The 16,315-nt window shown below is 45.6% G+C and overlaps 1 protein-coding gene across 2 annotated transcripts in view; it reads right to left on the bottom strand.

Moving 5' to 3' along the window:
* Nucleotides 1–1,098: 1,098 nt before the first annotated feature.
* CYFIP2 (cytoplasmic FMR1 interacting protein 2) overlaps nt 1,099–16,315 on the bottom strand; it is a 110,728-nt gene continuing 95,511 nt past the window's right edge. For both annotated transcript variants that reach the window (XM_044281251.1, XM_044281250.1), the window contains exons 26-32: nt 16,077–16,167; nt 15,371–15,501; nt 14,854–14,926; nt 14,594–14,688; nt 7,663–7,901; nt 6,531–6,678; nt 1,099–2,434 (exon numbers count right to left, since the gene is read on the bottom strand). In XM_044281251.1, coding sequence (XP_044137186.1) covers nt 2,267–2,434; nt 6,531–6,678; nt 7,663–7,901; nt 14,594–14,688; nt 14,854–14,926; nt 15,371–15,501; nt 16,077–16,167 — 945 coding nt within the window. In that variant the 3' untranslated portion in view covers nt 1,099–2,266. The remainder of the gene's footprint in view (nt 2,435–6,530; nt 6,679–7,662; nt 7,902–14,593; nt 14,689–14,853; nt 14,927–15,370; nt 15,502–16,076; nt 16,168–16,315) is intronic.

The raw sequence follows: 16,315 nt of genomic DNA, 5'->3' as shown, positions 1-16,315 counted from the left end.
CTTGTTGACCCCATGCACACTAGTGTACAAGGACTCTACGGATCTTGTACAGATCCGTACTATGGCACTCTTATTGGATATACCTATTCTGGGTGACTAGTTAATATCGCTATGATTGTACTGTTTTTGTTTTGTTTTTATAACTTTCTTTATTTGGATGCAAAAGTATTTTCTAGTACAGATGGCTCCTTGTCGAATGCCATGCTAGAGCCAAAGTAGCCTAGGATGCCTTTAGTCATGTCCAGAGTGGTTCTCAGCACTGGAGGACTGCAGGGCAATCAATGAAAGTATCACAGTGCTTAGTAGCATTCAAATGTTGTTACATGATAAATATCAGTGGCCTATTGAATAAATACCCCATGATAACACTTATATTTTTAATTTTCTGTCCTAGCTCTGTATGTTGATCCTGTGGCCAAGGCAGGATGACTAACTGGCACCCAGTACACATTTCCTGCCAGCTCAATTAGCTGTGTACCCCAAATCCCCTGCAGTTCTACTAAGGTTATGTTCATATCCGTGGTGGAGATACTGTATCCAGCTATTTTGTCTGACAGAATATTTGTAATCAGACAGTCCCTGTTATAATCAATAGGATCTGGCAGGCGCCAGCGGTGTCCAGCATATGCCAGATCCGATTATTCAGATTTTCTGTCCCTATGCCGGAATATAATACCAATATGAACCTAGCCTAGACTGAATTTAGGGCTCATGCACATGAACGTATTTTCTTTCTGTGTCCGTACCATTTTTTTTTTTTGCGGACCATATGCGGAACCATTCAAGTTACTCTGTGTGTATTTGGTTTCCGTATGTCTGTTTCGCAAAAACATTGAACATGTCCTATTATTGTATGCATTACAGACGAGGATAGGACTGTGCAATTAGGGGCCAGCTGTTCCGCAAAATACTGAATGCACACAGTATTTTCTGCGGATCCGTTTTTTACAGACCGCAAAATACATACGGTTGTGTGCATGAGCCCTAAGGGTGCTGTGGTGCTCTGAATTCAGTTTATGGGGAGTCCAGGGATTCTGGCCATAATACTAAGACCGGCCTAACGGCTATATAATATAAAATCAGTCACGTCTATTTATGAGAATTCAACTTTCTTTTTATTCACAAGCGAGAAAACAAAATAATTTAACGTAAGGACTATGTCGTGTAACGGTGACCTTTCCTCAAAATAAAAGACCCCCAAAAAACTATAAAAATTAAGTTACCACAATACATGAATACAATTCAGTTAATAATTCAGACAATAAAAATAATTATATCAGCAATACGACTGTGTTTGACAAGCGGTTAGTGGACGACATTGGTCGGCCTCCCTGCCCCACACCGGTAAACTGAACCCACCAATAACATGTATAAGTAGATGAGTTGGCGAAATATTCTTCAAGCGCAGATGAGGTTACCACAACACTGTACAGTCACAATAAATAGGGCAGTTAACAAGTCTGTGGTTAGACTATAACTGAGTGGTCATTAAAGGGGTCTAAAGGGGTCCTCTTGAATGTACGACTAAAGCTAGGATGTGCTTAGGTTTACATGTCCCCTAGTAATTTGGGGGCAGATCCTGTGGACCATGGCTAATATGTTTACACACAGCAAGTCTATTGGAAAGTGTAGGTACATAGACTTCCATATACACACTCCTCATCTATGAACATGCTGGTGGCAAACACGTGTGCTCTCAGCTGTGATCCTCGGTCTCTGGGGGTCTACATGACTGTAAGACCAGGAATGGACAAACAGCCATGGGACCCTGTGCAAGAACTTTCTTACATCTCCATAACAATTCACCAGTAACTGTGAGCTGTTTAAGAAAGCTGTCTATAAGGTGAGACCCTTTTCCTACTAGGTCCTTGTACATATGCTATGTCCCACAAAGTGTAAGCACATCCTATAGTCCTTTCCAGTAGCTTTATAGCACAATTATGGACAATCCCTCAAAGTACCAGACTAATGTTTAATAGATAAAAAAAATACTTTAAGCTTGGTTCAAACCAGTATAAAACCATCGATACTGCTCTGTTGTCACGAGACCTTGGCAAACTCTGGAGGTGATTTCATTACTGATAGTTAACCACCATAGACCCTGATAGGAGGGATAGTCAATAAACACCCCTTTTCATGGCTACTTCCTGTAAAGTCCTGTTGTTTCCATAGCATCATGATGGTGTACGGCAAAAACAGGACAATCATGCACCACAACATTATAGAATTTGTCAAAATTGTCCAGTAAGTTTTGTTAGCGTCCCCTTCAGCAGGTGGTAGCCAGTGACTGATGGATGGGAGGTTGGAAGCATCGTACGTGTTCCACCGTGGAACTGTCGCTCTCCACGGATTTCATGTATTTGTTCAGGACTGCAAAGATTTCGTTGTTCAGGATCTGATACTTTCGTATTCTGTCTGCCATTTTCTTCAGTGGCTGAAGGAAAGACATAAGATCAGCAGTTAAAAATGTGAAGTGCTTTGATTGCAAATATCTTTTAAAATGATGCTTCACCTCTGCCGAATTACATAGTCATGTTAAGGAATTAGTTAAAGGAGCATGACACAAAAAGGGCCTGAAGGGGAAGCATGACATAGGAATTTTCACTTTGGTGTTCTATGAATCCTTGTGTCATACTCCACCCCCTCAGGTCCTACATTGGGAATTACACGGTGTATACACTTTGCCAGTTCCTTTAAAGGAAACCTGTCATCAACTTTATGCTGCCCATAATAACAGCAGAATAAAGTAGAGACAGGTGAGTCTGTCATTTAAAAGTTAAAAGTAAGTGGATGCCGAGAACCAACATCACAGTCATTGCAGACTGGCCTGGAAAAGAGTCATGGCCACCTGAGAAGAGTCCTGGTTATTCATGAATTCCAGCTCTCCTGCCCACCTGCTGATGGCTGACCGTCTTCTACCTAGTCTTCTCCCTTTCTCTCTAGGAGAAAACTGCTAATCATCAGCAGATGGGTGAGAGTGCAGGAGATTCTGAATAACCAGGACTCTTCTCAGGTAGATGTGACTCTTTTCGAGGCCTGGGCTGCAATGATCATGATGCTGGTTCTCTGTAACCACTTACGTTTAGCTCCTCAGTAACACACCGCTGACATCAGCATTTCTGTCACTATTTTATGCTGCCCTCAGTGAGGTCAGCATAAAGTTGATGACAGGTTCCCTTTAAAGGAAATCTGTCACCACAATCTTGGACTGTTATCTACAGTAATGCATGAGTAGAACTGCAGATACAGAGGCCAGATCACATTTTTTATTTATTTTCCTACTGCTCCCCATTGTCAGCACTCTGATATACAGGGTGGGCCATTTATATGGATACACCTTAATAAAATGGGAATGGTTGGTGATATTAACTTCCTGTTTGTGGCACATTAGTATATGTGAGGGGGGGGGAAACTTTTCAAGATGGGTGGTGACCATGGCGGCCATTTTGAAGTTGGCCATTTTGAATCCAACTTTTGTTTTTTTAATAGGAAGAGGGTCATGTGACACATCAAACTTATTGGGAATTTCACAAGAAAAACAATGGTGTGCTTGGTTTCTGTAGTTTCAGGTGTGCATATGCTGTGAAGATACGAGATGTGCAGCACCTGAAACTACGGATACTGGAAGCCTGTGCTAGCATTTCTCCTGCGGTGTTGCTATCAGTGTGTGAAGAGTGGGAGAAGAGGGTTGCATTGACAATCCAACACAATGGCAGCACATTGAACACATTTTTTACAAGTGGTCAGAAACTTGTAAATAACTCATGAAATAATAAAGTGACGTTAAAACCAAGCACACCATTGTTTTTCTTGTGAAATTCCCAATAAGTTTGATGTGTCACATGACCCTCTTCCTATTGAAAAAACAAAAGTTGGATTCAAAATGGCTGACTTAAAAAATTTCCCCCCTCACATATACTAATGTGCCACAAACAGGAAGTTAATATCACCAACCATTCCCATTTTATTAAGGTGTATCCATATAAATGGCCCACTCTGTACATTGTCAGGACTGCTGTGCATGCGCACGAGTCCTCTCCATTATGTTAACATGGCACAACGGTCTGGGGGAATTTATCATGAGGGGAATATTTGAAGTAGTTTACTTGAGTCTGCACTGGTTTGCTTTATGCCACATTTACAGTATCAAATGTTGCATGTTTGATACATTTGTCTCATCCTTAAACCTACCACTTTGCGGGTCATTTACATAACACGCTTTATCTGTTTTATGCTCAAAAAGTCACAAACCCCTTTTTGCGACTTATTTTAATGCCTGTGCAACAATATTTAGTTGCATGGGCATTTCTGTGCCGTGCTCGCCTCTTGGGAGTTAACAAATTTACTAACCTTTATATCTGGAAACAGGCGGAAAAGATCAGTGAAAACTGCTCCAGTCAGGGCCTGAAGTAGTTCTCACTCCAGGCGCACGGACTGCTGGAGGTGCACCTAATTTAGGCAATTCCACTAGCAGCGCAGAAGGGAAGCAAAGACCAGCTTAAAAAGCCATTCTTTGTAAAAGACCCCCTTTTTGTCTAGAAAAGCTACTCCAGTCTTCCTCCTCCACCCTTCTACTGGAGTGAGATTAGGACTTTTTGACTTAAAAAAAAAGTCTGTGATAAATCTGGAGTGAAACTCGCTAACACAGATAACCAGGCTCAACCATATTTCAAAACTGGAATCAGTGGTGCAAAAATGCGCAAAATATTTTTGCGCAAAAGAAGTCTATAAAGTAACAAAAAAAAAAACATTTTGTGACTTTTTGAAGCCAGAATTCAAAAGTTAAGCCATGATAAATCAGGGCTTCTTTTAGCACAGCTTAGGCTACTCTCACATCTGCATTTTTGCTGGATGCGTCATGGATCAGCAAAAACGCTTCCATCATGATAATACAACCGTCTGCATCCGTTATGAACGGATCCGGTTGTATTATCTCTAAAATAGCCATGACGGATCCGTCTCTAAAACAATTGTAAGTCAATGGCGGACGGATCTGTTTTCTTTTGTGCCAAAGAAGACGGATCCGTCTCCATTGACTTACGTCTTGCTCCGCATCCCAGGACGCACTCAAAAACGCTGCTTGCAGTGCTTTTGTGTGCGTTATGGGAACGCAGTGAAATGTAACGAAATGCATTCTGGTGAACTTCATTCCCTTAAGTTCGGTTTTGTCCCTATTGACAATGAATGGGGATAAAACTGAAGGGTTTTCCTCAGCTATTGAGATCCTATGACGGATCTCAATAGCGGAAAGGGAAAGCGCAGGTGTGAAAGTAGCCTTTGAGAGCTGACAGTGGAGGAACAGAGGGCAAGACTAAGATCTGGACTCCTTATCTGCAGTACTAGTCCTGTATTACAGCAGATAATAGTCCAGAATTGTGGTGACAGATTCCCTTTAAATAGCATTTGTCTAAGGGCTTATGCACACGACCGTATGTATTTTGAGGTCCGCAAAAAATACAGATGACGTCCGTGTGCATTCAGTATTTTGCGGAACGGAACAGCTGGCCCCTAATAGAACAGTACTATCCTTGTCTGTAATGCAGACAATAATAGGACATGTTCTATTTTTTTTGCAGAACGGAAATTTGGACATACGGAAACGGAATGCGCACGGAGTAACTTATTACGGACATGGAAAGAAAATACGTTTGTGTGCAGGAGCCCTAATACAGATATCAGAATCAGTCCCTTCAGCAGTTCAGGTATTATCACAATTCCCCTCAAATTTTTCTTCTGACAGTAATTACTACTGCAGTAAAATTCCTTTCTCATGACATTAATGGGACCTGGTGTATTCTGGATTATCATTTAGAATTATTAGATGTTTATAGAAAAGTATATGACATTTATTTGCAAGTGTGAAGAGATTTAAAAATTCCAAATTAAAAAGCTGGTGCAAAATATGCCCCTACCACTTCATTTATCAGATCAGTTCTTATGAAATTCCAGACGTTCATATCATTCTGGAGTATCAAATTTTTCTTTTATCAGATGCCATATTATAGAAATTCCATTGTAATAAGAGAATCAGTGTTAAAATAGCTCACGATAAAAGAAATGCATGCACTCCATATAGAGGGGAGGTGCTGTTAGCAGGTTCCCAAACTGACAATACAATTGACAATTGAAACTTCCACACATGAAGAAAGCATGGCGATGTAATCCCTGTGGTGAGCCTGAATGACCATCACCTTGCTTTCCTCATGTCTCACTGGGTAACCAGCCAACCTGATAAAGGTCTGTTGACCAAAAAGGTTCCCCTATAATCTGACTATCCCCTAAAAAAATGAGAAACCAATAAAAATGTGCAGAAGTTTCACTTCTCAATCAGCTCCAATACAACAGAATATATTCTACATTGATATTGGCCGGTCTGCTAATTTGTGGGAAATGAACACATTTTAGAACAATCTCTTTCATAACCTAATGGTCACATGAGCATGACAATCTATTTCATGATGATCCACTTCCTGATCTGTAATTAAAAGGATTCCTCTATGACATACCCTTCTCCAGGTAATGGTACTTACTACATTTTTTATAATTTCATCCTTCCCATCCTGCCTCTGGACTTTCAGAAGGTGATAGCAGAAGTCAAAGAGATCGAATCGGCGTTGCTGTCCGAGTAGCACAATGATGGCACAACCTGCCCAATTCAACCCATCTCCAAAGCATTGCCTGCATGAGGAATAACATGGATAAATTGCAATGAAAGACCATTTATTACCTACAAAATTATGAAATTTGTTAGACTTTTCAAAATGTTACATAAAAATACAATTCTTAAAGGGGTTGTCCACTCTTTACAATCCCCTTTTGTTAGAAATGTCTCCTACAAACTAAGAAGGTCCAATAGAAAGCAAATGCTCAATTTCCCTGATGTGTCACCACAAAAAAAATTAAGTAAATGGTGACCCCCGATGATATGAGTGGTCTGTCTAGGACTAATCCAGAACATGAGGTCCTCCAGAAAAAGAGTAGTTTACTGTGGTCACTCTCTGGTCTAATAGATTAATCTCCTGAACTTAGGTCTCCCCTCTGTTAAAGGGAGTTTCTGGTACATAGATACTAACGGCCTATCCCCAGGACGGGTCAAATCTCTGGGGTTCCGACATCCCGCACTCCCACCAATCAGCTGTTTTGGCCGCTGGAAAATTTAATGCGGATCGAGCAGGAAGCAGAAGGCCCAGTATACTGTGTAGTGGCCATGCTGGGGTACTGCAAGTGAATAGGAGCTGAGCTTGTTCGCCATTGTTGGAAACTACACAGGGTATGGAGCCTTTCATTCACAATATAGTTTGCGATGCAGGCAGCTACATGAAACATCTGATTGGTGGGGGTGCCGGATGTCGGACCCCACCAATCTGCTATTGAAGACCAGGCCTGAAGACTGATCATCAATACCTATGTACTGGAAAACCCCTTTAACACCATAATAAGTAATAGCCACCACATTCAGAGATTGCAGTTTTTACTTCATCCCATCCTACTCATTAATCTTTGTTTTTCAACCCAAGACTACCACCCCTATCCAACTTTAGTCATGCAGTTAAACTGTGTGGTGAGCAGAAATGGAAGAAATTCTAGTTTGGTGCTTGAAGGTTCCCTCCTAGTGGTGGTCCTAGTCTACTACACAATAAGCGGCACAGTTACGGTACTTACTCTGCTGTGAATTCATTGGTCCCTACAGGAATAGAGTAAACAAACTGCATGGCGCTCCAGAGCCGGTGAAACTCCACACATTCATCTACGTGCATCACTCCGTTAGTAGGTGGGGGGCCGCGCCATATAGGGTCCTGCAGGTAACTGCGTATCCGCGTCAGGATAACTTCAAACATGGAGAGACCACAGCACAGTCTCTCCTTGGTCAGCAGGTCTCCTTCCCTGGCAATGGCGATTTGCTGTAACAGAGTATGTGAATGAGAAGCCATTGACAAATTAAGGCTTTTAGGTCATATCTTTATATCTGTTCCCTGATAAAATAACTTAGATTCCCTGATGCAAACATTTGCTGGCGTTTAACCCTTGCGCAACCAAGGAGGTATATAATACAGATTGGCTTTAGACACTTGCTGTGGCTAGAATATAAGAGATGGAGCTCAGATCTTAAAGCCCAGAAGCTCCACATATTTAGATACCATTATTATTCGTATAATACTTGGGGAGCAGCACTCGTTGGGGGGCAGCATGAATAGATTTAATTCCTGGTTCTGTGTAGGTAATGGAGTGGTGGGTGATATTGCAAGTGACACCAGGACAGGTGCTGTCATCTCCCTCTGTAGAGCCGCCACGTGCTTTTGTAACATTTTGGTTTATTTAGTTCTAATGACAATGTGATAACGTGTGCATGTATAAGCTCTGCACTTTGATTTTAAGTAAGTAACAATAATTTTATCACAAGACACGGAGGCTCATATTGCTTTCTCTTCCTTTACTAAATTCCATAGCAGCAAGAAGAGTAACCATGGTAACAAAAAGAAACACCCCTAAGGGTAACCCCTCCCTCCCATCAGTCCATAAATAGCTCCTCCATAGGTTCCACTTCCTCTTTCTTTGCTGCTCCATAGCAGATAAGTGGTCTATGTTCTGTCATATTGTGTGTTTCTGATATAATCGCTTTTTCTAACTATATATTCCTTACAGTTTACCCCACTGTCTGGGGGAGGTTCCTACCACTCCCCTACTGTGCTGTTTCTCTGTGGGGTGTATATATCGTTTATATATTGTTCATATATATTTATATATTCTGCCTTTGGTCTCAGCTGCGCCTATTAATTTGTCCCTCTGTTATATAGATATTTTCTTATTGTGTTCGGGTGCTCCCCCCCCCCCCTCCTGGTTACTCGCGGACCCTTTCCCATCCGCAACTGCTCACCGGTTGCTTGTTCCTCTGTTCGGGGTCCGCCGGGCGACTAGCGCCATATTATTTTTCCCTTTTCGGCGGCGCTCGTCTTTCTTCCCGCGCCCGAACTCTCGTGACGCACGAGACTTCGGGCGCCATCTTGGGGGTTCTGGGGCTGGGTCACGGGCGCCATCTTGGTGTCCCCGGCCTCTCTCTCGGGACCCGCCTTCTTGGGCGGTCCTTTCTCTGGGCGGCGTTTTTCCTCCCCGCTCCTATTGGCTTCTCTGAGCGGGGGGGGGGGGGGGGGGGGCGTGCCCCTGTTATTCTTCCGCTCCAGCGCCATTTTAGGTCCGGCTTCACAGTAGGTTAGACCAGCGGTCTCTTCCCACACATTAGTTTATATCTGGAGTGACTAACTCCCATTAGGATGTCTGCACAGGATTCGGCCACCCCTGTCCCCAGCTCTCTGGCTCCCATATCCCAGGGACCGTCCCCTGCACATGGGGCGTTTTCTATGTCCCCTGCTGATGCCCAAGCTCTGGCCCTGCAGCAGTCCATATCCCAGGCAGTTGCTGCCGCTATGGGATCTATGTTATCTGTTATCAGCCAGTCCATTTTTCAGGCCCTTATCCCTAGGGCATCTCCCAGCATTCCGCCACCTGCAGCCACTGCCTCCAGAAACCCTACCACTGATAGCACTGTTCTATCGCATGAGAGCGTGCCTGGCACACGCAAACGAGCCTTTCCGCGCCAGGCAGAAAAGTTGCGTCGGTGGAAATCTGCTCGCGCTCAGCACAAGCCTAGTGATCACTCTGAAATTGAGTAAGATGAGGAGGCTTTGAGTTTCCGTCCGGATGGTTCGGATGATGATATTGAGGGGGTTATGGTGGACCCTGATGTGGACGATTACGTCCCAGTCTCTCGGCCATCTACTAGTGGGACCTTACTGACCCATCGGGTGAACCTCTGTTTGACCCGGATAGTCTGCACCACCCCAGGTCCGCCGAGTGGGTCCCCGCTCCCCATGTGGCTAGTTACCTGGAGTCCAGGATTAGAACTCCCTTGGGCAAGGAGACCCGCAACAAGCTAAGGGCTGAATGTCCGCGCCCCATTATCCCTAATAAGGTCGGGGAGACTCCTAACGTGGACCCTAAAATGGTCCAGTTTCTGGCCAAAACGGGTTTTCACCCTCGCAGGGGCCTTGACTCGGCCCTACGGGCTTGCCAGGATAAACTCCTGGATATCCTAGGTCCCCTCACAAAAATTTTTGAACTGGCTGAGGCAGCCAAGTCTGATGGCACTCAGATTGACCCGGATGAGCTCAGGGGCTGGGTGCAGCGTGCCATATGTGTGACTGGGAATGTTAATACTTCCCTGGCGATTGAGAGGAGGAAAGCAATCCTCATGAAAATTGAGTCTAAACTTACCAATATGGCCTTATCCGAATCTGGCAAAGATGCTCAGGGGCTCCTTTTTGGCGATTCCTTTATTAAGGAATTAGGCAAATTTGTTGGAGCCTTCACGGCACTGGATAAAGCGCAATCTAACATGCGCAAAATCTTTCAGAATCGGGTCTCTACCAGGGCCGGCAGCTCAAGGGGCCGCCTGTCCGGCCGTTCGGAGGCCGGACAGGCGGGGCCGCCTGTCCAGGCCCGTAACACCGGTCGAGGCTCCTTTCATCAGCGCCAAACATTCCAGGATCAGCGTCAACAACCGCCGTTCTTCCCGTCCAGAGGCACCTTCGGAAGGTCCAGAGGCTTCAGAGGAGCTCCGAGTTCCCGACGTCCATTTGGTAAGTCCCCAGATTTGTCCTCTGTTTTCTTCCCTATGCATAGGGGGTCAGGCTCCGACATTTTTTACATGCCTGGGATCGCATCACCTCCGATCCGTGGGTCCTTTCCACTGTCAGGGGTTTTCAGATCGAACTTATAGACAGCCCGACTTGTCTACCCCCCTTCAGACCGCGAGAGTTCTCCCCAGAGTCTCGCAGACTCATAGACACGGAACTCTGGTCCCTTTTGGAAAAGGGCGCCATAGAAAGAGCCCCAGACCCTTGCGGGGGAGTGGTCAGCGATATTTTCCTGGTGGAAAAGAAAGGAGGGCAGTTCCGCCCGGTGATCAATCTGAAGAATCTGAACGCGTATGTGCGATACCGCCATTTCAAAATGGAGGGCATTCATCTGCTCAGGGACCTTCTCCTCCCGGACGAGTGGATGGTCAAACTCGATTTGAAGGACGCCTATCTCACGGTTCCTATTGCTCAGCAGTCCAGGGATCTGTTGCGTTTCCTGTGGGGGGATCAGATTTGGCGGTTCACGTGCCTCCCGTTTGGCCTCTCATCGGCCCCTTGGTGTTTCACCAAACTCATGAAGCCGGTGGTGTCCTGGCTTCGGGGTCAGGGTGTCCGTCTGATAATTTATCTGGACGACATGCTACTGATTGCTCGGGATCCCTCCACTCTCCTTGCTCATCTGCGACTGTCCGTTTCCCTACTCACCGGTCTGGGATTCGTTATCAATCACGAAAAGTCTTGTCTCCAACCTTACAGGTCCATGGAATTCCTGGGGTTCAGAGTGGACTCTTCCACCCGTACTCTCTGTCTGCCGCTGTCCAAGGTTCGAGCCATCCGAAGGGAATTACGACACACCCTCCGGTTGCCTCACGTGTCCCTTCGTCACTTAGCCCGTGTCTTGGGTCTCCTTTCTTCCTCGATTCAGGCGGTCTTCCCGGCTCCGCTCCATTACCGGGCGCTTCAGCGGCTCAAGATTGCCCATCTTCGGGCGGGCTCATCCTACGGGGAATTGGTGGTCCTGGATCAAGACACCAGGGACGAGTTGACGTGGTGGATTCACAACCTCGACGCGTGGAACGGCAAGGCTATCGTGGGTCCTCAGCCAGATGTGGTGATAGAATCGGACGCCAGTCTGCTGGGTTGGGGGGCCCGCTGCGCTGGCGTTTCCACCGGAGGGCCATGGTCCACGTCGGAGTCATCTCTGCACATCAACGCATTGGAGCTGCTGGCAGGGTCCTTCGCGATTCGGAGCTTCATCGACGGCAAGGTCAACGCTTGCATACGGCTCAGGATGGACAATGTGTCGGCAGTACGGTATGTGAACTCCATGGGCGGCACTCGGTCGGCAATGTTGACTCATCTGGCGAAGGAGTTCTGGTCCTATTGTCTGGACAGGGGTATAACAGTCGTGGCGGAGTACATTCCAGGTCTCCTCAACGTTCATGCGGATTGGAGTTCACGCTACATCTCGGACTTCAGCGACTGGATGTTGGATTCTACGGTGTTCTCCTCCATCGAATCCCTCTGGGGCCCGTTCTCCGTGGACCTCTTTGCTTCTCGTTGGAACGCCCAGCTGCCCAGGTACTACAATTGGAGGCCGGATCCTCACTCGGAGGAGGTGGATGCATTGCTCCAGGATTGGTCGGGCGCTCTCTTATACGCTTTTCCACCCTTCGCCTTGATTCCCCGGGTGCTGTCTCAGGTGCGTCGCCAGCAAGCAGAGTTGGTTCTGGTGGTTCCGTTTTGGCGTCCACAGACTTGGTTTCCACAGCTGATGGAGTTATTGATTGCGGACCCGATCCTTCTCCCGGCCCGTCTGGATCTCCTTCTAGGCCCGCTGGGTCAACACCATCCCCTGCTATTGAACAACGCTCTCCGTCTCCTGGCGTGCAGGATCTCAGGGGTCGCTGGGACATCGATGGAATATCGGAAACAACTAGATTCCTTCTGGAAAGTGCGTGGGCCCCCGGTACCATTCGGGCGTATCGAGCAGCCTGGGGAGTTTGGTCTCGTTGGTGCTTGGGACGGGACCTGGATCCCGTTTCGGCTCCCGTAGAGGAGGTGTTGCAGTTTTTGTCCTCCCTCTTCGAGGATGGCAAAGCCTATCGTACCATTAATTTGTACAGGTCAGCCATTTCTTCCCGTCATCAGGGCTTCTCAGGTCTTCCGGCAGGCCAACATCCTCTGGTACGCCGTTTGCTCAGGGGTTCTCGTCTCTCTAGACCTCCTAGGCCTTGGTTCTCCTCCTTGTGGGATGTTTCCTTGGTCATTGATTTTTTGTCTCGTTGGCCTTCTAATGCGGATCTTTCCTTGCGACAGCTCTCGGCCAAGCTTGTTACTTTATTCTGCTTAGTTTCTTGTAAGCGCGTCTCGGATGTCCGTGCCTTGGACTTTAATGCGGTCTCTTTCACGCCGGAGGGGATTTCTTTCAGTATTTCTCGTCGTACCAAGACAGGCATTTCAGCAGTCGCTTACCCTGCTTTTTCTGATTGCCCCGCGGTTTGTCCGGTTTCCTGTTTTAGGGAATACATCTCACGGACGGCATCCCTATGTTCTGGGGAGTCGCCGCATCTTTTTGTGTCCTTTCGTAGGCCGTTTGCCCCCGTGGCCAGTGTTACCCTTTCTCGCTGGGTCAAGTGGATACTGTCCCTTTCGGGGGTCGATACTTCCATCTTTACGGCACATTCGATTCGTGGGGCTTCCGCTACGTCTATGGCAGTTTCGGGAGCCCGTTTGGAGGATATTTTGCAACTAGTGGACTGGTCCAGGGCCTCTACGTTCAGGGATTTTTATTTTCGCCCTGGACCTCACGCTTTTTCGTCTGTTATTTCTTCGCTTTGAACTAGCAATATGAGCCTCCGTGTCTTGTGATAAAATTGAATGATTTTCCTAAATAATGACGTAAAGTCATGATTTTATTAAAGACACGGAGGCGAGTATTGCCCTCCCGTTCCCTCCCTTTAGATGGGTGTACTTACCTTTTCTGTATTACCGGAGTGGTTTTCCGTTTGTATCTGTGATTTTACATTTGTCGTTATGTTATTTATTCTATGTGTCTGTCAATTCAGTTCGGCTGTGACGATGTTGCTGTTTACAGTATTCATTACTCTGAGATTACCGTACTGTTTTGTTTTTCCATCTTCCCCTAGGTTGACTCTCCTGATCTGGGTTCGGGTCGGTGCAGTTCGTTTCCAGTCTGGTTTGCAGTTTTGGTCGTCTCCCGTTGGAGTGATCCGGTTTAATAGATCCCGGTCGTCTGGATGTTCGTGTTGTTGCAGTTGGACAAAGAAAGAGGAAGTGGAACCTATGGAGGAGCTATTTATGGACTGATGGGAGGGAGGGGTTACCCTTAGGGGTGTTTCTTTTTGTTACCATGGTTACTCTTCTTGCTGCTATGGAATTTAGTAAAGGAAGAGAAAGCAATACTCGCCTCCGTGTCTTTAATAAAATCATGACTTTACGTCATTATTTAGGAAAATCATTCAATTTTTACTGAATGTTTTGCTTTGATGTCAAATTGCATGATGGTAAATGTGCATTTTCAAAGTGTGCCAGGTGTCTACTGTCTGTTTAAATTTCAGGTTTTACTTGTCCGTGTAAAAAAATGTCCCGTATAATGGGTTAAAGGGAACTAAAAAAAAAAAGCATCTGTATCAGATCTGCAGGAGTCCGACTCCCAGCATTCCTACCAATCAGCTGTTACCTTGTAGTAGCTTTGTCACCAGATGTATACAGAGCCATCCATTGTGTACTGGACGGAGCTGGTAACTGCAGCGCTGCTCCCACTGAGGTGAATGGAAGCTACAAGGTAACAGCTGATCTCTGGATCCCTGCCCATATGATGATGATGACCTATACTGAGGATAGGCAACCATTATTAAAATCCTGTTTTTCATCCTTATGTGCTTGTGACAGTATCATCACTGCCATTACCTATCCCCAATTGATGGCTTCCATACCTGTGGTGTGCCCAGCCTCTCAATCAGTGGGACAAGATGCAGTGGAGCATACTTGGCTTCAAGCCTCTTCATCCTCACCTCCAGACGTTCCCCCTCTAAGTTGAGAAACAAAGTGTGAATACAGCACAAATACAAAAAAGTTTCCAAAGAACATGTTTTTGTGTGAGAGAATCCAGGTGTCCTGCCCAATGGTCTGCACCTGAGAAATATTTAATGGACCATACATTTTTGTCTCCATGTCAGGAACAGGCAGGACATACCTTTGATGAATACACGAGGAAGGATGTTCTGGAATGGTGCTGCATGAAGTAGATCACATACCTCTTCCTGGGACTGGGGGGAAAAGAAAAAACAGGAAAAATCTGTTTAGCCAAAAATTCACAGTCCTATTCTAAATGCAGACTTACTGATGATCTGCTGAATACTACATATCCTTTCTCCATCCTTCTCTTCTGTATCAATTCTTCAAGATCTTTCTGTCATTCAGCAGGAGCCTTCAATGTTCACTTCCAGCAAATAACCATCTCTACTGCTCACGCGATGGACACTCAGGAGCAGGGCTTGTTAAAAGATCCGGCTTTGATAACTGTGTTGTAACAAGCCTGGCAACTCCGTGTCCACCACAGGACCAGGACAGATTGTTATCCACTGGAAGTGAACACTGAAGATCCCTACTGAATGAACATCATAAGGAATGGATTCAGAAAGTATATGAGAGGTTGCATTTGGAGCAGCTGGGATAAGATGAAGAACTAATAAGGTTTCTCAAGTTCTTACCAAAGCTTGTTCAATGAGCAGACAGAAGAGCACTGCGTTACCAACTTCTCTCAGGCTCTGGAAGACATCTGTCTTCAGTTCAGCATACTCAATGATGTCCTTCAGCTGATGGTGGAAGAACTCCAGGATGCCTACATGTGATGAATAAATACACTACTATACAGCTTCCATTACACTTATAACGCTGCACAAACATGGAGAGATGGCTTATGCACATATAGGATATATGGCTGCAAGGACCCCATCACAGACTTTTTAAACAGCCATGAGTTTTCTGTGGCATTATTTAGTATCCTTTAAAAAAAACGTCAAGTGCTGTAAAAATTCATGGGAAAATCGTTATACCTAGCATGTTGCGTTTAATTTGAAAAAAAAAAAAGGCCTGAAAGCAAATACACCATGTATGCAGACTTTTCAATTAATTGCTATAGATCAGGGATGGCCAACCTGTGGCTCTCCAGCTGTTGTAAAACTACAACTCCCACCATGCCCTGCTGTAGGCTGATAGCTGTAGGCAGTCTTTGCATGCTGGGAGTTGCAGTTTTGCAACAGCTGGAGAGCCTCAGGTTGGCCATCCCTGCTATAGACTTTAAAATAACATCTGGCCAGAGCATTTAAGTGAAAAAACACTGCAAATCGCTGTGTGTGAATCTAGTCATTTAGGTATCTCTACCCACTTTACCTTACATATTCAATCTGGCTTTACCTGGAGATCCGTACTCATGGCGGGGCAGGCGACAAATTTTAGGCATGACCTCAATGAGGGTCTTCACATACTGCAATATAGTACCCTGAAGCTGTAAAAGGGAACACATCGAGGTATAACATTTGTAACTCCATAAGGTAACAACTCTATAAGGTACGGCCATACGTTCAGGTTTTTTATGCAGTTTTTTAAGCCAAAATCAGACGTGGATCATAAAAGGAGAAAAAACATTAAAGAAG

The sequence above is a fragment of the Bufo gargarizans genome, chromosome 2, assembly GCF_014858855.1.
Source record: "Bufo gargarizans isolate SCDJY-AF-19 chromosome 2, ASM1485885v1, whole genome shotgun sequence".
NCBI classification, from domain to species: domain Eukaryota; kingdom Metazoa; phylum Chordata; class Amphibia; order Anura; family Bufonidae; genus Bufo; species Bufo gargarizans.
This window is presented reverse-complemented; position numbering and strand designations above follow the sequence as displayed.